Raw genomic sequence first — 24,320 nt, 5'->3', positions numbered from 1 at the left:
AATGCCTCCCATATATTCAGTAGGAGAACTCCTTTGAATATTGATTTGATTGAACTTCATTCACGTTTGTATCCCTGCTGAATTTGTGATCAAGTATTCATTGACTCTAAGGACAAGAAGAAGTTTTATCTATGACAATGATCTCATTTATGTTAATGATGTTGCATTAAAATTTCAAAAGGCTCAAAATAAGACAAGAAATGTTACAGGTAAGAGCCAATTGGCCATATAAACAAGTCCCACATGTTTCCAATTATTTTATATTTTCTTATTCATTATGTTTTGTGTATATTTCCCAATATTATTTAATCAAAAAGTTTGTTTTACTTTTTGGGTTGAATCACATTGGTCCTTGAGGTCAAATGCATTTTTTGAAATATGTGTCATCCAAACTGACTCTTACGGATTCAACCTACTCTTTTCCCTGGAAATTATTAGTATGATAAATCTAAGTATAATACTAGCATATTTGGAGATGTGGAAGATATTTGAATATCAGACTTTCAGACTTCTGTGAGGATTGTTTCATTTTAGGTGGAAGCAGAAAGCACATACTAAGATTTTAGATTGAGCAACTTCATTCAAGCAAGAGCTAATGAACATACATTTCTTCTAATGGAACTTGGGCTTTGTCAAAAAAAATGGGCAGAAAACTGTTTCTGATAAATTGGGAGCTATGTTCATGAAAAAACAATTGATAAGCTAGACTTTACTAAAGTTAAAAACTGTCCCGGCCCGCGGGACGAACGTGGAGTGTGCCGGAGACGCCTGCAGAAATGAGACAAGCAAGAGACACAAAGAATGACCAGCAAGACAGGATGTCTGATCAAGCTGGCGCAGTTTATTTGCAGCAGGCTTAATTTATATCGATCAGCAAGGAAGGGGAGGGTCGGAAGATGATTGGTCACCAGGTGGTGCTAGCAGGAGTGTGTACAAAGGTGATTGGGTCTCGGAGGGCACTGGCGGGAATAGCAAACCCGGAAAAGAAGCAGGAAATCTGCCATCTTGTGGGTGTGGGCCCTTTTGGTCTCCGGCATCTCCTCCTTTTCTATTCTTTTTAGGAGGGATTGGGACAGGAACTTGGAGCTTTTTATCTACTGGGTAGACGGTGCCTGTCTTAGGTTTAGAGGTTTTGTACCTGGCCTCTGTTTTTCAGGAGCTTGCCTCTTTTTGGAGTCGGCCTGATATCTTCAGGGGAGCTTGCCCTAATACTGGATCGGCCTACATAAATAGGAGCTTGCCCCAGTATTAGATCGGCCCCTGTTATTTTTTTCCCAGAGGTCTTATGTCTGTCCTGTTTTTCTGCAGGTACAACCTCTTAATTACCCGTCATTGACTACCCGCCTAATTGCCCAGAGATGTTGTCAAGGGACAGGACAAGAAACCTTGACATAGCTCGTTCCTGGTTTATTTTATTGCCAGCTTAGGGCTCTATGTAAAGATTCACACCTTGGTCAGCTAAAGCAAGGCGGTGATAATGAACTTGTATGGGTTTTGCTACGAGGGAGTCAATTTGCTGTTTGATTAACATTGTAAGTTTTTGAAAAGCCCAGGGGCCGAAAGAAAGTACTAGTAGTAATCCTAAAAGAGGGCCTAATATAGGAAGGAGGTACGGGAGGAGTCCATTCAATCCTGTCCAAAGAGGGTTCTTCTGGAGTTCTTTCCTTCTTCTCTCGAGATCTTCTTGGAGAATCTTTATTTTATCTCGAACAATGCCGGACTTATTGGCATAGAAGCAGCATTTTTCCTGTAAGGCTAAACAGATACCTCCCTGTTCTGCTGTGAGGAGATCTAAACCTCGACGATTTTGCAAAACTACCTCTGCAAGTGAGTCAATTTGGTCTTGGAGATCATTGATTGTTCCTGAGAGAGTTTGAACATCATTAATTAATTGATGGGACAGCTTATGGTAGGAATGTATGGCTATTCCTGCCCCTGCTGTTCCTGTGGCCACTGCGGTAGTAATCCCGAGGCCTACTAGGAGTGGGATAAGCTGGATGGCTCTTTTAGAGCGTGGATGCCCTGCGATATACTCAAAGCTGGGTATGGGGATAGGTTCTTCTCCTGGGATAATATCAATATCTGGGAGAATACTGGCTTGCACACATAACCCAGTCCAATTTGAGGGTAAGGCAGTGAAGGCTAGGTTTCCTCCACAGACAAAAACTTGTCCAATAGCGGGGCAGATAGCTGAGGAATAATTAGAAACTTGGGAGCAATTTGTGAAAGAGGCAAATCCCACGTTCACGTCATCACTATTATTCTGGGGCTGCTTTTGTATGCATAGGGATGTGTTAAATCCTACAGGCTGTACTCTAAAGGGTGAGTTAAGAGTACAATTCTGTTCTGGCAGTGTAGTGGTAGCGTTAGTGGGAATTGCGAGGGGCATAGGTGTACCAAGGGTCATGCATAGCCAGCAATTTTCAGCAAGGCTGGGATTAGTAGCGTTTAGTGCGCTATGGGTGGCTTTTAGAATATCAGCAGTCTGGGTGTCAAGATCTATGCCACGAGACTTGGGCAAGGCTAGAGGGTGATACTCTAGGGGAGGGTATATTTCTTTGATAATTTTTTCAATTTTCTTTTGAACTTGGGCTTCTCTCACCTGATCTGTTGGTCCACCACCATCAGATATGTGGATTGGGGCTTGCAGTGGCCAGCAGGTCGCCTTGCCAAGTTTACCATGACAGGAGGCTTGAGCATATTTAGAATGTCCTTGGGGGTTGCTATAATCATACTCGCCTCCAAAGGAACCAGCATAACCATTTTGTAAGATGGCTGTTAGATATTTTTTGCCATCGGCACCAGTGCACTGTTGGACAGTGCGGTAACAGGTAGAGTGTAATTCAGTGGCTTTTTGGCAGGGGTCGGGACAAGGCCCTGGTTTGCCATCAATTGTAGGTATAATTTTGGGTTTTCTTACACATTTCCAAGACTGGGGAGTCCAACCCACTCCAGATGCAGAGATATCTGCTGTGAGGTATGCTAGTTTGTCTTGGCAGTCTACGGGTCTTCTGGTAATAATTTGACCAGGTAAATATTTTGTCCCTTGAGATGTTATTTGTGTATGTCCTCTCAGGCTAGGTTCTAAATCCATCACTCCTCCCTTACAATCACAAGGGCTTCCATACAGCTGAATGAGGAGTTCTTCCTTATTTGGAGGGGGTCCAAACCCTCCTAGGACAACAGTGACTATTACAGTAGCGATAAGGGAATGGGTAGTAGACATGATGACATTTTAGGGTTTAAATGAAAATAGGCAAGATCACTGGTAGTGGGCCTACAACTGTGCTAACAAAGGTCAGATGGGCTTACCTTGTCCAATGATGATGAATATTTATCTTCTCCCTGAAAGGCAAGGAAAAACTGTTCTCAGGGTGGATTCTCCTCCCTGGAATGTATTGAATTATTACAATTTCGTTTTGAAGAAGTATTGATGGGTTTAACAAGGCGTTCGGGTAACCATCGAGGTCCGTTTCCCTGTGTATCATAAACACAGGCGTGACCTCTACCCCAGATAAGAACTGGGTCGGGACCATGCCATTTAAAAGTTAAAGGATCTTTCCATAGGACTTCTGCAAATTGGGTTTTTGTTTCTTGGTGCCACAACCTGTCGGCGGCTGACTTATTGTGGCTATCTAATTGTAAGAAATTGAGTGTAAATAAAGCATGATTAAGGAGGTTTTTTGGAGAGCCTCTTATAGGGTATGCTGTGTTGGTTTTAAGTTTGTTAATTGTACTCTTTATTGTCTGATGGGCCCGCTCGACTATTCCTTGTCCTTGGGGGTTGTACGGGATACCAGTGATATGCTTGATTTGAAATTGGTGACAAAAATTTTGGAACGCTTGCGAAGTGTATCCAGGTCCATTGTCTGTTTTAATAGTCTGAGGCTTACCAATAACAGTAATGCATTGAAGAACATGGGCTATGACATTCTTAGTGGCTTCCCCACTGTGAAGGGTGGCAAATATAAAACCACTGTAAGTATCGATAGTCACATGGGTATATTTAAGAGCTCCAAACTCAGGAATATGGGTAACATCCATTTGCCAGATCTCATTAGGGAGTAAACCTCTCGGGTTGACTCCTAAATGGGGGAGGGGCAGTGAGGTAACACACCCTGAACAATTTTTAACAATCTGCCTAGCTTGTTCTCTGGTGAGTTTAAATAAAAGCCGAAGAGTATGAGCATTCACATGGTGAAGAGCATGATATTGGCTAGCTTTGGTAACTGCATCGGTTGTAACAGAATATGTGAAACGGTCATTCTTGGGTATAACAGTAAGGGGTTCTTTTATGCCTTGACTGTATTTTCCTAAACCTTGGCCAGGCAGATAGCCTTGATTAAGCATTTGTCGGGCAATTATGTCATTTGGGCTGGCCATGACGAGCTTCAATTGGGATAGAATGTCACGGCCCCATAGATTAATGGGCAATCCAGCGACTATGTAAGGTTGGACTTGTCCTGAATTTCCCTCCTTATCCTTCCAAATTAAGATTTTAGAACTTTGCTTTGGGTTAGTAGATTGACCAATGCCTTTGAGATGGGTTATGGACGTACTGTAGGGCCAACTGGGAGGCCACTGTTGGGCTGATATTACTGTAGCATCTGCTCCTGTATCAACTAAACCTTCGAAGGACTTGCCATCTAATTGTAGGGTTAACAAAGGCCGTTCAGTGGTAATTTGTTGCACCCAATAAGCATCAGAGGAACCAAAGGCAGCATTCAATCTGAAATTTTTATTGTAACTTTTGTTTGTTAAGTCTAACGGGAGCAATAGGAGTTGAGCTATTCTTTTTCCTTTGTAAATAGATATTGGGCCTGTCGGAGCAGAAGCTAGGAGGGTAATTTGTCCTGTATAATCATTATCAATAACTCCTGGTACAATATGAAGGCCAGCTAATGTAGAGCTCCCCCGTCCTAATATTAGACCAAAGGTACTGGAGGGTAACGGTCCATAGGTTTCTGTGGGAAGCAACTGAATACCTTGATCGGGTACTAATATTGTGTCGGTGGCGGAACAGAGGTCCAAGCCTGCGCTTCCTGGGGTGGCACGGGAGAGGGAGCTGATGCTTGCGCAGGGAGGATTTGCTGTTGTTGAGCTTGGGGAATGAACCTGATAGCCCCTTGGTTCGTATTCAGTGGTGGGGCCAGGGGCTGGCCCCTCTGGGAGTTTCCCTGGAGTGGTGGAAGGGGGGTACCTTCAATATTCGTTTTAGAACGGCATTCATTAGCCCAATGGAAACCACGCCGACACCGAGGGCATAGGGTTTTGGGGGGGAGTATGAGTCAGGGGTGTATGAGGCAGGGAAGTGCGAGGCGGGTGAGGCTGAGTCTCTGCCTGGCACTGGCGAGCAAAATGTCCTGGTTGTTTGCCATTTAAAGGACGTAAGTGCGGGATAAATATTTGGAATCTTAGGGGGATCAGCTATGTCCTGGGTATCAATTTTATCATGGGTATTTGGGGATTCTGTGTCTGGTTGAAATTCAGGGGATTTGTTAGTAGGAATTATGGGTTCGTCAAGAATATCTACGGCTACTGAAGGGCAGGCAGAGGGCGGTCGGGAGTCCTCTCTGAGAGCTTTTTCTCCTGTTTTGATTATAGTTTTAATGTCGGGATCTTGTGAATGAACTTCAAGGACGTCATGAATAAGGTTCCAATATGAAAATGCTGAGACAGGAACTTTTTCAGGGCCAAAGGTCCGATAAAAATCTTGAAGGGCATCACCAACTCTTTTCCACTGTTTGTGATCAATAGTGCCCTCTAGGGGAAACCAGGGACAAGTCTCATGGATAAAAGTAAAAAAATACCTAAGGTCTTTTCTTTTAACCCTAATTCCTCGTGTCCTGAGGGACTCCTTGAGTCCAGTAAGGAAGACTTCATGGGAGTTCAGAGAGTTGCCCATCACTATGGCCGCAACCCTTGCACTGTAAAAATTTGAATCCTTTCCTCCAATTTAGCTGCAATTACATCAATGTCCTGAAACACTGGAGCCACTCTCGTCAGCTCAGACGAGCCCTTGTTTACGTAGGACAGTCGGCAGGTACAATCCGCCTGCTCGGACCCTCTAGGGCAGGGACTCTGGAGTCGGAGTCCCCCGGGTATGCCTTCGAGGTGAACGACCGTTAGCCCAAAGTAAACACAAGGTTTTCAGAGAGGAACAACTAGTGAACAAAACAAGGAATAAATCGCGGCAGCAAACTGGAGGGAAGTGATAAGATCAAATGGACTGCTGAACACCCAAGAGGTTGTTTGGAATCTTGCTTGGGGGATTCGTCTACTCACCTCTCAAGGATCTGTATTACGGACGGGTGAGCCGCAGTGATCCTTCTCCATGCAGAGTCGACATCAGGTCAATACCCGTGCGGTGACTCAAATGAATGCCTGGCCAGGGCTTCCGAGCAGACGTTTCAGCAGGAGTCCCGGGGGGCCCCACGTTGGGCGCCAGTTGTCCCGGCCCGCGGGACGAACGTGGAGTGTGCCGGAGACGCCTGCAGAAATGAGACAAGCAAGAGACACAAAGAATGACCAGCAAGACAGGATGTCTGATCAAGCTGGCGCAGTTTATTTGCAGCAGGCTTAATTTATATCGATCAGCAAGGAAGGGGAGGGTCGGAAGATGATTGGTCACCAGGTGGTGCTAGCAGGAGTGTGTACAAAGGTGATTGGGTCTCGGAGGGCACTGGCGGGAATAGCAAACCCGGAAAAGAAGCAGGAAATCTGCCATCTTGTGGGTGTGGGCCCTTTTGGTCTCCGGCAAAAAACTTCTGCTCTACCAAAGATAATGTCAAGAGAATGAGAAAAGAAGCCACAGACAATGAAAAAAATTGCTAAAATTTCTCAACATACTGGAGAAAAGACTGTTAATAAAAAATGTACAAGGAGCTCTTAAAATTCAAAAATAAGAGAACAACCTGATTTTAAAAATGAGCCAAAGGCCTTTATCAGACACCTTGTTGAAGAAAATATACATATGGCAAGTAAACATATTAATAGATACTGTACATCATATATCATCAGGAAAATGCAAATTAAAATTATGAGATACTGCACACCTATTAAAATGGCCAAAACTCAGAACACTGATAACACCAAAAGCGGACAAGAATGTGGAGCAACAGAAACTCTCATTCATTGCTAGTGGGACTGCAAAATGGTACAGCCACTTTGGAAGACAGTTTGACAGTTTGTTACAAAACCAAATATGCTCTAATATGTAATCCAATTATTATACTCCGTGGTACTTATCCAAAGGAGGTGAAACATGTCCATACAAAAACATACACAGGGGTGTTTATAGTACTTTATTCATAATTCCCAAAACTTGGAAGCAAGCAAGTTGTCCTTCAGTAGGTGAATGGATAAATACACCGTAGTATCCAGACAACAAAATAATATTCAATGCTAAAAATAAATGAACTCTCCAGCCATGAAAGACAATATACTGTATTATTCCAACTATATGATATTCTGGAAAAGGGAAAACTAGGGAGACAATAAAAAGATCAATTGTTGCCAAGGGTCACAGGTGAGTTGAGGGATGAACAGATGGAGCGCAAAGAATTTTTAGGACAGTGAAAATACTCTGTACTATATTATAATGATGGATACATATCATTATACATATGTACAAACCCATAGAACATACAACACCAAGAGTGAACCATAATGCAAACCATGGACTTTGGGTGACAATGAAGTGTCAATATCCATCAATTGTCATAAATTACTAGTCTGTTGGAGGATTTTAAAGTGGGGAAGCTGTGTATGTGTAAGGGCAGGGGGCATATGGGAAATCTTTGTACCTCCCCCTCAATCTTACTGTGAACCTTAAACTGCTCCAAAAAGTTATTTCTCATTAAAAAAAAAGACTTGAAAGCTACTTTTGAAAATCAGAGAACAGAGAGGAAGCCCACAGGTAGTAATAACCCCTGCAGAAAACTCAGTGGTTTCACAATCAGAGGACTGTCCCCTCCATCCACTTTAATATGAATGTATACTACTTTTTAAATAAGTAATTATACTGTGTTATAAGCAATAGATATGCTGTTGAAAAGTTGTATGTAAGCCAGAAATAATGTATTTGTCTGAATTACCATAGTCACTGCAGTCTGGTTACCAGGCTATATTGTTTGAATTTTCCTTGAAGAATAATTCAAAACATTATCAGCCTGCAAGATTGTTCATAAACTTTTTCTTAGTTCTCCATGAGCATTGCCACAAATCACCCACCAACAGGATTGTGAGACATTATTTCACATTTATAGTTTCCCATTTATTGAAACTGCCATTTCTGTCAGGACTATCTTCTTTTTGGTACAGCTCAATTTCCTTTTACACCCTGGGTCTGGCAGCCCCTGTTAATTTGAATCTCAAGCATATTGTTCTATTATGCGCACTGATGTTTATCTCAATGTGAAAACACTGCACCCAAAATAAAGTCACCTGCTGGGCTCCACAGGACACGGGAGCCACCCTTGTCTCTAGCCTCACCTTATCCTTCTCTCCTTCCTTCCTCTCTAAGCTATATACACGCCCATGCCCTGCTTTTTGTTTGTGTCAAGGTTTTTTCTGTCGGATAGCCTTTGTATCTGCTGTTCCTCATGCACAACGCTCTGCATCCAGATCTTTACCCGACTGAGACCTCCTTGTAATTCAGTTCTCAACAACGCTGTCACCTCCCTAGAGAGTCTTTCCCAACAAACCAATCAAACACAGCCAACCCACCATGTCTCCTTCTCCTTGCAAATTTCTATCGAATCACCTGGTTTCATTTTCCTCTCTGGATTTACCACCATCTAACATAATATTGCTCATTCATTTGGTTAACTATTTTTTATTTAGTCCAGTCGTATTGTATTGCAGGTTGAAGAATGCCAGGCCCCAGTTCTATCAGTGACAGGGAATAACCGAGAGGAAGCCCACAGGTAGTGTGACCCCTACAGAAAACTCAGGCTTCCCAGTGAGAGGACTGTCCCCTCTATACACTGCAATATGAAATGGGCTAAGTTTTAAAGAAATAACTCTATTATCTCAGAGGCAACAGATATGCTGTTGAAAAGCATGTGTGTGTGTTTTTTAGAAATCAAATTATTCAACTACATTAGATAGGAAACCTAATATTTAAGGGACATTAATGGACATTCACTTATAAATCATTTTCTCTTTAGTCAAGATTCTTTTATGATTAAGAAAGTAACACTTTTTCATTGTAAAAATTTAGAAAATAAAAAACTGTTTAAAGAAAGTCATTAAAATAAATAGCCTCTTATCACAGATAAATCCTGGTAATTTTCCCATGTGGTTCTTCACTCTGTGAACATGAACACACTATGAATATAAGCCCTATAGTTTATGCAATTTGGAACCCTAACATTTAATATTTCATTGTATTTCCCTATGTTAATGTATTTCCTAAAACATGTAAAAGCTACATGGTATTCCTCCCTATAAGTACACAATAACTTATTTAGCCAAGTCTTTATTATTGAACATTTGGATTATTGTCAAATTTCGATTATATAAAAGCATAATGAATATCATACAAATGTATACCACAAAATATATCAAGTTTAGGCCAAAATATTTCACCAGTTAGACCTGAATTCCAAGAAACACACAGATGATGTTTTTATTAAGGTAAACATAGACTGGTACATATTTTAACAAATAGCTAATGCCAAAAATCAAGTAGTGATCCCTAAACAAGTGATTAGCCAAAAGACTCACTATTTCTCTTCATCAGTGCATATTGATTAAATGAGATTAGACTGCCCTTGCCAGTTTGTATAACTAACAGGACCTAAGACATTTCAGAGAGAAGATAATTATATAATGGACACTTGTGACATTTCCATGCTTTTAATATTAGATTCAGAAGGATATTTTGGAACTCAGAACTGAGCAGTCTGGATTAAACCAACCAAGGAAAGACCAGGGAAGATAAAATAAGTTTATAAGAATTCATCATATACTGTGTCTTGGTATAGTCAGAAGACATGGACTTTGGAGTCTGACTCAGCTGGTTAGACTCCTGTGTACATTACTTTTAGAGGTTTGATCTTGGGTAGTTCATCTATACTCTGAGAATTTTGCTAATGAGAAGTGGAGATAATACCTATTTCATAGATTTCTTTAAGAATTAAATATGAAAAGCTCCTAATCAATATACTTAGCACATACTAGATGTTCAATAAATGTTAGTTTTCTTCTCCTATAAGGACCCAAAGCAAGGCAATGAACCCCACAGTAATAACCAAGTGATCACAACCCAAGCCCCAGGCTGTAATTAAATGGATACAAACATCAGAGCACAGAACAAGACCAAGGCTTAGGGAGCAAACAGGGTCAGAAGGAGGCAAAAGCTGAAGGGATGAGGGAGGGGTCCAGGTAAGAAGCCTAAAATGAGACAAACACTGACCTGGAGAAGCTGAGAATGCAGAGAAGGGTAGAGCCAAGTAGGAAGAGGGGAGCAATGAAAGGCTTTGAGAAGCTGAGACAACCCTTGGCATGGAGTGTTACACATTTTCTTTGAGGTAAACATAGACTGGTACATATTTTAACAAATAGCTAATGCCAAAAATCAAGTAGTGATCCCTAAACAAGTGATTAGCCAAAAGACTCACTATTTCTCTTCATCAGTGCATATTGATTAAATGAGATTAGACTGCCCTTGCCAATTTGTATAACTAACAGGACCTAAGACATTTCAGAGAGAAGCTGAGGGCAGCTGCTTTCCCAAAACAAGGCTAGTGTATGGAACCACAGAAGGTCTTGAATAGCCAAAGCAATCTTGAGAAAGAAGAGCAAAGCTGGAGGTATCACATTCTAGATTTCAAACTATACTACAAAACTATAGTGATCAAAACAGCATAGTACCACCACAAAAATAGACAAGTAGATCAATGGAACACAATAGAAAACCCAGAAATATCCACACTATATAGTCAATTAATCTATGATGAAGGAGGCAAAAATATGTGATGGGGAAGAACTGTCTCTTCAATTAATGGTGTTGGGAAATGAAACTTAATCACTTTCTTGTACCTTATACAGAAATAAACTCAAAGTGGATTAAAGACCTATATGTAAGGCATGAACCTATTTAGCTCCTATAAAGAAACATAGCCAGCAAATTCTTGGACACTGTTTTTTAGATCTGCCTCATCAGGCAAAGGCAACAACAACAAATAAACAATCATGACTACATCAAACTTTACCATAGTGAAGGAAACCAAAAACAAAAAGAAAAGACAGCCTAATGAATGGAGGAATCTATTTGCAAATGATATATCTGATATAGGGCTAATATCCAAAATATATAAAAAACTCATACAAAACAGCAAATAAAACAAAATTTGATTAAAAAATGGGCAGAGGCTCTAAATAGACTTTTTTCCAAAGAATACATACAGCTGGCCAACAGGCACATGAAAGTATTCTCAACATCACTAATCATCAGGGAAATGCAAATAAAAACCACAGTGAGATAACACCTCACACCATCTGGAGTATCTAATCTTAACAAGACAAGAAATGACAAGTGTTAGCAAGGATGTGAAGAAGAGTGCATTATTGATGAGAATGTAAATGCAACCACTGTGGAAAACAGTATGAGGTTTCCTCAAAAAATAGAAAATAGAAAATACCATCTGACCCAGTAATTCCACTGCTGGGTATTTACCTGTAGAAAACAAAATCACCCATTCAAAAAGGTATACTCGAGAGATTCTCAAGATGGTAGCATGAGTAGGGTGGTGGAAATCTCCTCCCAAATCATATATATTTTGAAAATACAGCAAATACAACTATTCCTAAAAGAGAGACCAGAAGATACAGTACAACAGCCAGGCTACACCTACATCTGCAAGAACTCAGCATCTCACAAAAAGGGTAAAATACAAAGCCGTGACCCGGCGGGACCCGAACACTCTGCCCACCCCAGCTCACTGACAGGAGGAAAACAATCAGAGTGGGGAGGGAGTGGAAGCACAGGACAGCTAAATAACCAGCCCTAATAATCTGCACCGGGAGCACAGACACATATCACATGGTGTACTGGATATTAGAAAAATGGAAAAGTAAAATCCGAGACTAAGACTGAAAACAGGTCCCTACAGCTGGCTGCCCTGGGAAAAAAGAAAAGCAGGCACTTTAAAAGTCTTAAAGGGACAAGGGCTTAACAGGTGGACAAAATCATCCTGGCACACTCAGCCCAGCAGGCTGGGAACTTTAAGGAACTTAGGTGCCCTAACCCAGAGGGTGGCAATGCAGCTCAGAAGCCCCTCACAGTGATAAGCAGCCAGCCATTCATTCCCTCCCACTGGCACTGCAAGCAAACCAGCTGACCCGCCATTGCTGCAGAAGAGCCAGGGAGCAGCCTCACACACAGCAACCACACAGAGTCTCTTCCCAGTGTGCAGCTAACCAGACCAGAACCATAGGCTGCCCCCTGCATGCAGCTGCTGGGCACAGACAGCAGAGAGATGGCACAGAGCCCTGAAGGCACAAAGGGGCTTTATTCTCACAGTGAACATGTGCTGCTTGCCTGCAACTCCTGCCAATGCCCTAGGCCATCCCAAGGGCTTCCCCATCCACAGCAGCTCAGGGGATAAACCCAGAGGCTTCCCCTTGCACCCAGTTGACTGGCATAGGCAGAAGAAGCCTGCACAAAGTCCAGAAGGCATGGAGGAGTGATATTCTTGCAGGAGAACACACACCACTCACCTGCAACCTCTGCCAGTGCCCAAGGCCATCCTGAGGGATGCCCTGCCAATGGGAGCTCAGGAGATCAACCCAGAGACTGCTCCCTGTGTGCAGTTAACTGGCACAGACAGCAGAGACAGGCAAGATTACCAGCAAGCAGGAAAGGACTTTGTTCTCCCAGCTGACACATGTGCCACTCACCGACAATCACTTCTATTGCCATGAAAAGGCAGAAGAACCTGGTTCAGCCCAAAATCACTCAAACGCCAGAGAAAAGGTGTAGTGAGAAAGAATTTAACCAATCTTCCTGAAAAAGAATTCAAAATAAAAGTCATAACCAGGGAGATGGATGTGCAGAGAAATATGCAAGAGCTAAGGGATGAATTCTGTAGGGAGATAACAAAAATGAAACAAACAATGGAAAGATTTAAGAGCAGATTGGAAGAAGTGGAAGAGACTGTTAATGGAATAGAAATCAGAGAATAGGAATACAGAGAAGCTGAGGCAGAGAGAGATAAAAGGATCTCTAGGAATGAAAGAATATTAAGAGAACTGTGTGACCAATCCAAACAGAACAATATTCACATTATAGAGGTACCAGAAGAAGAAGAGAGAGGAAAAGGGATGGGAAGTCTCTCTGAAAGAAATAATTGGTGAAAACTTCCCCAATCTGGGGAAGGAAATAGTCTCTCAGAACATGGAAATCCACAGATCTCCCAACAAAGGGACCCAAGGAGGACAGCACCAAGACATATAATAATTAATAAGGCAAAGATCAAAGACAGGACAGGGTATTAAAAGCAGGTAGAGAGAGAAAAATGGTCACCTACAAAGGAAAACCCATCAGGCTATTATCAGACTTCAAAACAGAAACCTTACAGGCCAGAACAGAATGGCCTTATTAATGCAATGAAACAGAATGGCTTCAAACCAAGAATACTGTATTCAGCAAGATTATGATTTAAATTTGAATAAGGGATTAAATAACTCCCAGATAAGCAAAAGTTGAGGGAATTTACCTCCCACAATCCACCTCTTCAGTCTATTTTAAAGGGACTGCTCTAGAGGGAAGTACTCCTAAGGCTAAAAAGATGTCACCAGAGAAATTAAAATCACAGCAGAGAAAGCAGACCAACCAAATACTAAGTAAAGGCAAAATAAAGTCAGCTATCCAAAAAATCAGTCCAGGGAAACACAAAAGAGTACAGAATAAAACACCTAACATATAAAGAGTGGAGAAGGAAGAATAAGAAGGGAGAGAAATAAAGAATCATCAGACTGTGTTTATAATAGTGCAATAAGTGAGTTAAAGTTAGATGGTTAGATAGTAAAGAAACTACCCTTGAACCTTTGGTAACCATGAATGCAAAGCCAGTAATGGCAATAAGTACATATCTACTGATAATTACCCTAAATATAAATGGACTAAATGCACCAATCAAAAGACGAAGAGTAATGAGATGGATAAAAAAGCAAAACTCTTCTATAAGCTGCTTACAAGAGACTCACATCAAACCCAAAGACATACACAGACTAAAAGTGAAGAGATGGAAAAAAGATATTTCATGCGAACAATAGGGAGAAAAAAGCTGGTGTTGCAGTATTTGTATCAGACAAAAAAGACTTCAAAACAAAGAAAGTAACAAGAGACAAAGAAGGACATTTCAAAATGATAAAGGGTTCAGTCCAACAATAAGATATAACCATTATAAATATCTATGCACCCAATACAGGAGCACTGACATATGTGAAACAAATACTAACAGAATTAAAGGAAGAAATAGACTGCAATGCATTTATTTTAGGAGACTTCAACACAACACTCACTCCAAAGGACCGATCAACCAGACAGAAAATAAGTAAGAACAACCCATTAGAAAAGATGGACCTAACAGACATATACAGAACACTCTACCCAAAAGCAGTAGAATACACATTTTTTGAAAGTGCACATGGGACATTTTCCATAATAGACCACATATTAAGCCACCAAAAAAGCCTCAGCAAATTCAGAAAGATTGGAATGGTACCAACCAATTTCTCAGATAGCAAAGGTATTTTGTAAAAAAATTGTAAAAAGAAAACAAAAAGGCTAACAAATACATGGAGGCTTAACAACATACTCTTAAATAATCAATGGATCAATGACCAAGTGAAAACAGAGATCAAGCAATATATGGAGACAAATGAGTGCAACAGCACAATGCCCTAACTTCTATGGGACACAGCAAAAACAGTTCAAAGAGGAAAGAATATAGCAATCCAGGCCTATTTAAAGAAGGAAGAACAATCCCAAATGAATAGTCTATATTCAGAATTATTGAAACTGGAAAAAAAAAGAACAAATGAGGCCCAAAATCAGCACAAAGTGGGACATAATAAAGAGCAGAGAATAAATAAATAAAATTTTGAAGAATAAAACAATAGAAAAAATTCAATGAAACAAAGAGCTGGTTCTTTGAGAAAATAAACAAAATAGATAAACCCCTAGTGAGACTTATCAAGAGGAAATGAGAATCTACATACATAAACAGAATCAAAAATGAGAAAGGAAAAATCACAACGGACAACACAGAAATATAAAGAGTTATTAGAGAATACTATGAAAATATGTACATTAAGAAAGGGGATAACCTAGAAGAAATGGACAACTTTCTAGAAAAATACAACCTTCCAAGACTGACCCAGAAAGAAACAGAAAATCTAAACAGACCAATTACCAGCAGTGAAATTGAGTTGGTAATCAAAAAATTACCCAAGAAAAAAAAACCCAGGCCAGAAGGATTACCACTGAATTTTATCAAACATTTAGAGAAGACATAATACCCATTCTCCTTAAAGTTTTCCAAAAAAATAGAAGAGGAGGGAATACTTCCAAATGCATTCAATGAAGCCAACATCACTCTAATACCAAAATCAGGCAAAGACACCACAAAAAAAGAAACAACAGACTAATATTGCTGATGAACATAGATGCAGAAATACTCAACAAAATATTAGCAAACCGAATTCAAAAATACATCAAAAAAATCACACACCCTAATCAAGTGGGATTCATCTCAGGGATGCAAGGATGGTACAACATTCGAAAATCATCAACATCATCCACCACATCAACAAACAGAAGGACAAAAACCATGTGATCATCTCCATAGATGCTGAAAAAGCATTTGACAAAATTCAACATCCATTCATGATAAAAACTCTCAACAGAATGGATATAGAGGATAAGTACCTCAACATAATAAAGGCCATATATGACAAACCCACATCTTACTTAACAGCAAGAAGCTGAAAGCTTTTCCTCTAAGATTGGGCACAAGACAAGGATGCCCACTCTCCCTGCTTTTATTCAATATAGAACTGGAAGTCCTAGTCAAGGCACTGAGAAAAAAGAAAGAAATAAAAGGCATCTAGATTGGTAAGAAAGAAATCAAACTGTCACTATTTGCAGATGACATGATATTTTACATAAAAAACCCTAAAGAATCCACTCCAAAACTACCAGAACTAATATCGGATTTCAGCAAGGTTGCAGGATAAAAAATTAATACACAGAAATCTTTTGCATTCCTATACACTAACGATGAACTAGCAGAAAGAGAAATCAGAAAAACAATTCCATTCACAATTGCATCAAAAATAATAAAATACCTAGAAATAAACCTAACCAAGGAAGTGAAAAACCTATACTCTAAAAACTACAAGAGAAGTTAAAGAGGACACTAACAAATGGAAATTCATCCCATGCTCCTGGCTAGGAAGAAATAATTTTGTCAAATGGCTATCCTGCCTAAAGCAATCTACAGATTCAATGCAATCCCTATCAAATTACCAACAACATTCTTCAATGAACTGGAACAAATAGTTCTAAAATTCATATGGGACCACAAAAGACCCTGAATACCCAAAGCAATCCTGAGAAGAAAGAATAAAGTATGGGGGATCTTGCTCCCCAACTTCAAGCTCTACTACAAAGCCATAGTAATCAAGACAATTTGGTACTGGCACAAGAACAGAGCCACAGACCAGTGGAACAGAAGAGAGACTCCAAACATTAGCTCAAACATATATGGTCAATTAATATATGATAAAGGAGCCATGGACATACACTGGGGAAATGACAGCCTCTTCAACAGCTGGTGTTGGCAAAACTGGACAGCTACATGTAAGAGAATGAAACTGGCTCATTGTCTAACCCCATACACAACAGTAAATTTGAAATGAATCAAAGACCTAAATGTAAGCCATGAAACCATAAAACTCTTAGAAAAAAATATAGACAAAAATCTCTTGAACATAAACATGAACAACTTCTTCATGAGCATATCTCCCTGGGCAAGGAAAACAAAAGCAAAAATGAACAAGTGGGACTGTATCAAGCTGAAAAGCTTCTGTACAGCAAAGGACACCATCAATAGAACAAAAAGGCATCCTAGAGTATGGGAGAATATATTCATAAATGACAGATCTGGTAAAGGGTTGACATCCAAAATATATGAAGAGCTCACACACCTCAACAAACAAAAAGTGAACAATCCAATTAAAAAATGGGCAGAGGATCTGAACAGACAGTTCTCCAAAGAAGAAATTCAGATGCTTAACAGGCACAAGAAAAGATCATCCACATGACTAATCATCAGAGAAATGAAAATTAAAACTGTAATGAGATGAAACTGCAAAGCTCACACCAGTTAGGATGGCCACCATCCAAAAGATAAATGATGACAAATGTTGGCAAGGATGTGAAGAAAAGGGGACCCTCCTACACTGCTGGTGGGAATGTAAGTTATTTCAACCATTGTGGAAAGCAGTATGGAAGTTCCTCAAAAATCTCAAAATAGAAATATCATTTGATCCAGGAATTGCACTCCTAGGAATTTACCCTAAGAATGCAGGAGCCCAGTTTGAAAAAGACATATGCACCCCTATGTTTATCGCAGCACTATTCACAACAGCCAAGATATGGAAACAACCTAAGTGTTTATCAGTAGATGAATGGATAAAGAAGATGTGGTGCATATACACAATGGAATATTATTCAGCCATCAGAAGAAAACAAATCCTACCATTTGCAACAGCATGGATGGAGCTAGAGGGGGTATTACACTCAGTGAAATAAGCCAAGCGGAGAAAGACAAATACCAAATTATTTCACTCATCTGTGTAGTGTAAGAACAAAAGAAAAACTGAAGGAATAAAACAGCAGCAGACTCACAGAACCCAAGAATGGAGTAACAGTTGCCAAAGGGAAAGGGACTGGGGAGGATGGGTGGGAATGGAGGGATAAGGGGGGAAAGGGGCATTAAGATTAGCACACATAATCTGGGGGGTAGGGCACAAGAAAGGCAGTACAACACAGAGAAGACAAGTAGTGATTGTATAGCGTCTTACTACACTGATAGTCAGTGACTGTAATGGTGTATGTGGTTGTGACTTGATAATGGGGGGAGTCTAGTAACCATAATGTTACTTATGTAACTATACATTAATGATAACAAAATAAAAAAAAAGAAAGATACACACCCAATGATCATTACAGCATATTTGTAATAGCCAAGATAGGGAAGCACCTAGGTGTCCATTGATAGATGAATGGGTAAAGAAGTTATGATATATTCATACAGTGGAATATTACCTATCCTTAAAAAAGAATGAAATCTCACCATTTCTGAAGTGGATGGACCTAGAGGGCATTATGTTAAGTGAAATAAGTTAGACAGAAAGTCATGTACCATATGATTTCAGTTATATGTGGAATCTAAAAAGCAAAACAAGTGAGTGAATAAAACAAAACAGTAACAGACCTACAAGCATAGAGAAGAAACTGCTAGTTGCCAGAAGTCAGGAGGATGGAAAAAATAGTGAAGGGGATTAATAGATACAAACTTCCAGTTATAAAATAAATAAGTACTGAGGATATAAAGTACAGCATAGAGAATAGTGTCAGTATTATAGTAACTTTGTGTGGTGACAGATGGTACCTACACTTACTGTGGTGAGCATTTCATAATGTATATCATATCACTGTGTTGTACACCTGAAACTAATATAATATTGTATGTCAACTATACTTCAATTAAAATAAATAAATACAATAAATAAAGTGTGTGCAACAAACACACAAAACAGACTGGCTGGTTCTGGCTGCTGGGAATGCCACCAGAAGCACAGCTCAGGTCATGCACTGGGCCTAGACCAGATGTGAGCGCTCGCCCTGGCTTTTTCTAAATCTACTGTATGTTGATTACCTTTAAGACAACTCTTGTTCTTCTGTAAATTGGAGATAACACTACACCCACAATGGGTCATAGGGAGTAAGTTAGATAACACATGTGAAAATAGTTTGCAGCCTGGCACATGAAAAGGTCCAGATATGACTTCAGTGAAAGGGCATTTGCTTTCAACTTATGCCATCTGTAAGAGAAATGAAGTTTTCTGAGGAAGAAAGGCACTATATGGTATTATTATTATTATAGCTTTCAGAGAGTTGGCAGACAAAGAATCGTAATTGGTGATATATACTAAATAGCAAATTGGATGACCTAGAGCTTTTAAAAACATACTGAGCCTACCTTGAAGGTATAACACTGAAAGCTGTTTACAGTATATCTAACACAATGGAAGCCACTTTAAATATTCTGTGAAAGACAGAAAAGTCTTGACTGAACCCCAGGAAAATAACTTGTCAAAATCTCAGCAGGAACAATTTTCAATTTATTAGAACTCTGAATATTACATACTTGATAAGTTACTCCTGGAACAAAACTCCATGCATGAACAAACAGATAAACGCAAGGGAGGTAAACCAGATGTTCTTATAACCTGTTCTCTCTAGGGAATCAACTAACAGTGGTAAGAAGGTGACTGTTACCTCCTTTCCTAACAAGTCAACCCAGAACTTGGCATTGACAAGAGATAAAACATTCAACAGCCAAAGAGTGATGTAACCATCTGACCAGACCCAGCATTTCCAAAGCATTTGTCCTTGTGCCCAAGCTTTGTTGATTTCTGTGTCACACTCTCATGGCTGTTTGGAAATTGCTTTGTGAATTATTTATATGTTGGATCTAGCATCAGAAATTTTCAGGTCAGGATGGTTGGATAATAACTGAGGACCTTCTTTTCTCCATGTGCAGAAGGAGGAGCATATTTGAGGTGCCATGAAGCCCCAGTATCTGGCCTCCCCACGGGGCTACCAGCAGATGAAGAAAAGGTGCAGAGAGATGAACCAGACTGTCCTTTTACTGATCATAGCCTGTGCCCCAAGCATTTCTCGTGATTCTCCAACCCCTGTGTATTCATGAATGGCTTCCCAGTTAACTGTCACAATGTGTGATTAATTTGACATCATGACTGTACTCATTATTCCTCTTCCCCAGTTATTGCTCCTCCTTTCTGAATACACTTTTGAATAGCCTCCTTTGGAGATGTTGCAATAATGAAGGGCAAAAGTAATCGCTGCTGCTCAATTAGCTATTATTTATGCTATGCTCAAGGTAGAAATGGGATAAGAGATATGGAAAAATAAGTGACTATTGAAAAAGTATAGGAGAACAAAAGTGAATAGCAGGAATAAATAGAATAAAAAGCAGGAGGTCAGTTCAGCTTAGCAAGTATTTTCAAGTACCCACTATATGCAGACACCTAGCTAAATTTTAGAAATTAAACAGTGAATAAGCAGTTGGGAGGCATGATGTAATAGTGAGGGCATCAGATGCATACACAGATTTTTATTTTAAAATGTGATAAGTAAAAAGGTATTGGCATGAGGAACAGCATGGAGTGAAGGAAACAGGTTAGGCAGAAACAGGGTCATAAGGCAAAAGACTTTTCCATGCCCAGAACTGAAGAATGATCATAATAATGATAAAATGTTTATTTCACAATGATACATAGCTTATAATATATTACTTTTATCTAATCTTTATAACAGGTCTGAGAGAGATTAATTCAGCAAGGAAGGGTGAGGCCTGGCAGAGTCTCCCGGCTCCAGCTCTGGGAGCTCCTGCTGTCCTTGACCTTTGGTTCTTAACAGACGTTAAAGCACTCAGAGGAAAGGAAACTTAGGGTCCCGTATACTCCAGTGACTTCTACATTTGAGCATGACCAGTAAAAAGTTAATTTTTCATTTCAATCTAGTACTCCTCAAAAAATATGTAAATAAAAGTATCACAAAACAATACTTGTGATGCCCTCTGATATTTTTTATTCTCTTCTGTTTCAATTCATTCAGAGAAATAAAAATAAGAAGTGGCTGGTAACAACAATAAATTAATTTCACCACCAGTAGACATTTGAGAAGTCAGTGATAGTCTTAGCTATTTAGTTTCAAGAGAATGAAACTGAGCTCCTAAACAAGGAAGGGGCTTTATGAAGATCACCTCAGGGTAGTGAGGTGTCTGGCTGTCCGAGAGAAGCACAGGAAGTGTGTGCAGGTTACAAGGGGAGGTGGTGGCCCCTGGCCCCAGAGCCGGTGCTCACTGATGTTTTCCTGTACACCAGCCCCTGTTCTAGGTGTACTACCAGCCGGGCTCATCTAACCCAAGAACTCCATCAAGGAAGCTCTTTCATTATTCACATCTCACGAAGAGCAATAGCATAGAAAGATTAAGCAGCTGCCTTGTGCATGGTTACACAGCAAGGGGAAACTACTGATCCCTGGACCAAGAAAAACTGTTTGGATACACTGGAATGTTGGTGCATACCTCTTTCATATGTAAATTTAAATCGGTAGGCTCTTCCCAATTCCAAATTTCAATCTATTCAGAACCTTTATTTTTTTCAAACCAGCACTCTGACCTGGCTAAGAGAATGTGCTAAAATATCTCAAGAACTCTGTGTTGATTTGAGGAATATAAAGATGTTCTTAGGATTTCTAAATTTTTGAAATTGTATCACAATAATTCCTGATTTGTTAGCATTGCTTTGATCTACTTGGTTTTTGAGTTAATTCTTTATTGTTTCTACAGAGCCAGAAGCGTCTCTTAATATGCAGAAAATGATAAACTGCTATACTGGTGGCAAGGACCATTGGCTTCTATTAAGAAGCGCAGACACTTTCTGTGAATAGTAAATCTACCAAGTTGACATAATATATCAGAGAATTTTAATGCATATCATATCCAGTGGTGCATATTTTCATTTGAAATTCTGATATTTCATTATCTTTAATTATTTGCCCCTCTTGATGAAAATTCTCCAATTAGTTAATTGTTATGCTTACATCCACAATAGAAAATAAAAGTTTATATCAAGGTCTCTCATTTATTATCAAACCTGTGCCCTAAGTGACATGTCAGGGTTCAGGAGGTTATTTTAAAAAAAGACAAACAGAACTAGATTTCATGATGGGAATCTACGTAAAGCAGAACTTAGAGGATTCAGGAATGCAGCCCAATGTGTGGTTTAATGAAGTCTTTCTGACAGAGAATCAATCTTGAGAAAAAGCCTCGGCTTTCCTCCAAACCAAGAGAAATGTATGAGGCAACATTAAGAGATTCCAGAAAGCACAGAGAAGTGTTTTGAGAGTATGACATGAATTAAGCACAATCCTGCTTACTCTTTTAACTTTTTCCCCTGGGAGTCACTTAGATAATCTAAGCAATGATTGCTTACTTCTATTGGCTGTTACTTCTCAAGCATGATAAACCTCCAGAAAACTTGAGTCCTTAAGTGCTGTCACTTGAGTAAGTAGTAAGCTTTTTTTTCTTTTCCTTCCCTGAACCCAATAAATGACTTCAACCTCTTTAAAACAAGAGCCAGGGAATCCTTGTGGAAAATATTTTTCAAAGGCACCAGAAGAGGCACCTTCAGAGTCCTGCCTCACTGTTAAGAGCCGTGCTACCTGGAATACCCTACTTTGCCGCTTGGAACCTGTTCCTCACCTGTAAAGTTAGGGGACCAGACCAGATAATCAGAAGTTCCCTACAGCTATGATTTTATGGCTTCTTATCCACTTTGCCTTGACTCCTTTGAACACTTCTTCTGGAAGCACTGGTTCTCTCAGGTCAGTGTATACAAACTTAATTTTTCCTTCCAGGTCTACTGCTTTTTCCCTTTCCAAGTCAAAACTCTACTTCTCCGATTGTCAAAGATTCCAGAGGTCGAGTCAGTCTTCCGGGGTGTCTCTGAGGGAGACTGATTTTAACAAAACATTCTCAATTGTTATTCTGTCAAAGGTTTTGAGTCAGTCACCTGGATTTCCAAGGACAAATTCTTTGGGATCTTCAAATTCCCTGGTACACAAAATGCATTCCTTCTCCATCAGATTTGCACATCTCAGCCCAGTTTGTCTTGCACACTTTTTCTATTTCCTTTAATGCCCCCACTGGCTTTCACTTTTTTCCCATCATTAGTTGTACTTCTTTTTCCATCTGACTTCTCCTCAAGGGTCCGCCTCATCTAGCCCAGCTGACGGACAGCTCCCCCAGGTCAGAACCATGCTCTCACATCACAAACCTCCATCAAGTCTAGTGCGGTGCCCCCCACTGAGAGCAGCATCAATCATTTCTGCCCAACCTTTCTGTCAAGGGCAAATTTTTACATCAACAAGAAATTTTAAATAAACAAACATAAAACAAAATTGTACATAAAAACAAAATGCATAACATCAGAATTTAAAAGAAAGATGTAATGAATGAAAGAAAGCTGAGACAGCAAGAATGATATTCTCAAATATTATTAATCCTTCATCTTACCAATGATAGAACTCAGGATTATATCAAAAAGGCAAAGACAAAAAAAATTCTGATAATTTGGCAAGAGCTTTATGACCCTATAATGGATATGCACACAAATACATACATACATATATATATATATATATATATATATATATATACATATATATATATATATAAACATACACACACATTTATACATACTTACTTATTTATAAAAAGATCTGTGTGTATCATGCATTTTATATACACATATAGTGTGTATACATGCATCATTCACACACACACACCCATGCTTTTGTGTTTCATATAGAAAATAAAACAATTTCATCCTTGATCTCCTTCTTCTGTGGAATTTTTAAAAGTTCTCTAGGAGGGAAAATCCCAGTTTACAGACATGGCATTATTATGGCAAGATGATTTATTACACTATTAAATTGCACTTTTCCTGCTACTAATTTTCCCTCTCAGCTCATTTCACTGTCTTGCCTCAGGAGTCATGGCTCCTGAAGGGAAACAGAGAGAGGGAATGTGCCTGACAAGTCGCAAGGCTGGGAGAGTAAGTTATTCAGGTCTGAGAAAGATACAGAGCTTTGTGGATCCCTAAGAAGATGGAAGCATTTCCTATCCTCTGGAAACTGCCCCACTAAGGAAGTGGCAGAAGCCAAAAAGTCACAGTACTATGTTTCACCTCCAGGTCTGAGTCTTGCTGGAGATACTTGTAGCTGGAACAGAGCACAGAAACCAGAGTGGCTGCAGGGAGGAAGAGACAGTATGGCCTTGAGCATTGGGTGGCCCAGCATGAACTAATGTTTTTGCTAGTGAAACTTTCCCTGATGCTTTTGGCATGGAAGACCTCAGAATACAGTGCCATACGAGCCAAAGGACAAGGAACCCAAGAATGGTGGTTGTTGAACTTTCCACCAGTGAAAA

The 24,320-nt window shown here is 39.8% G+C and overlaps 1 protein-coding gene across 1 annotated transcript; it reads right to left on the bottom strand.

Annotated features, from left to right (window-relative positions):
* Positions 1-1,062: 1,062 nt before the first annotated feature.
* LOC140843381 (syncytin-1-like) lies at positions 1,063-3,226 on the bottom strand. Its single transcript, XM_073212645.1, has one exon. The coding sequence runs from the start codon at positions 3,224-3,226 to the stop codon at positions 1,424-1,426; it is 1,803 nt and encodes a 600-aa protein (XP_073068746.1). The 3' UTR covers positions 1,063-1,423.
* Between the last annotated feature and the right edge of the window lie 21,094 nt (positions 3,227-24,320).

This window comes from Manis javanica, chromosome 9 (assembly GCF_040802235.1).
Source record: "Manis javanica isolate MJ-LG chromosome 9, MJ_LKY, whole genome shotgun sequence".
In the NCBI taxonomy this organism is placed as follows: domain Eukaryota; kingdom Metazoa; phylum Chordata; class Mammalia; order Pholidota; family Manidae; genus Manis; species Manis javanica.
Note: the sequence above shows the minus strand (reverse complement) of the source record. Positions and strands in the feature narration are given on the sequence as shown.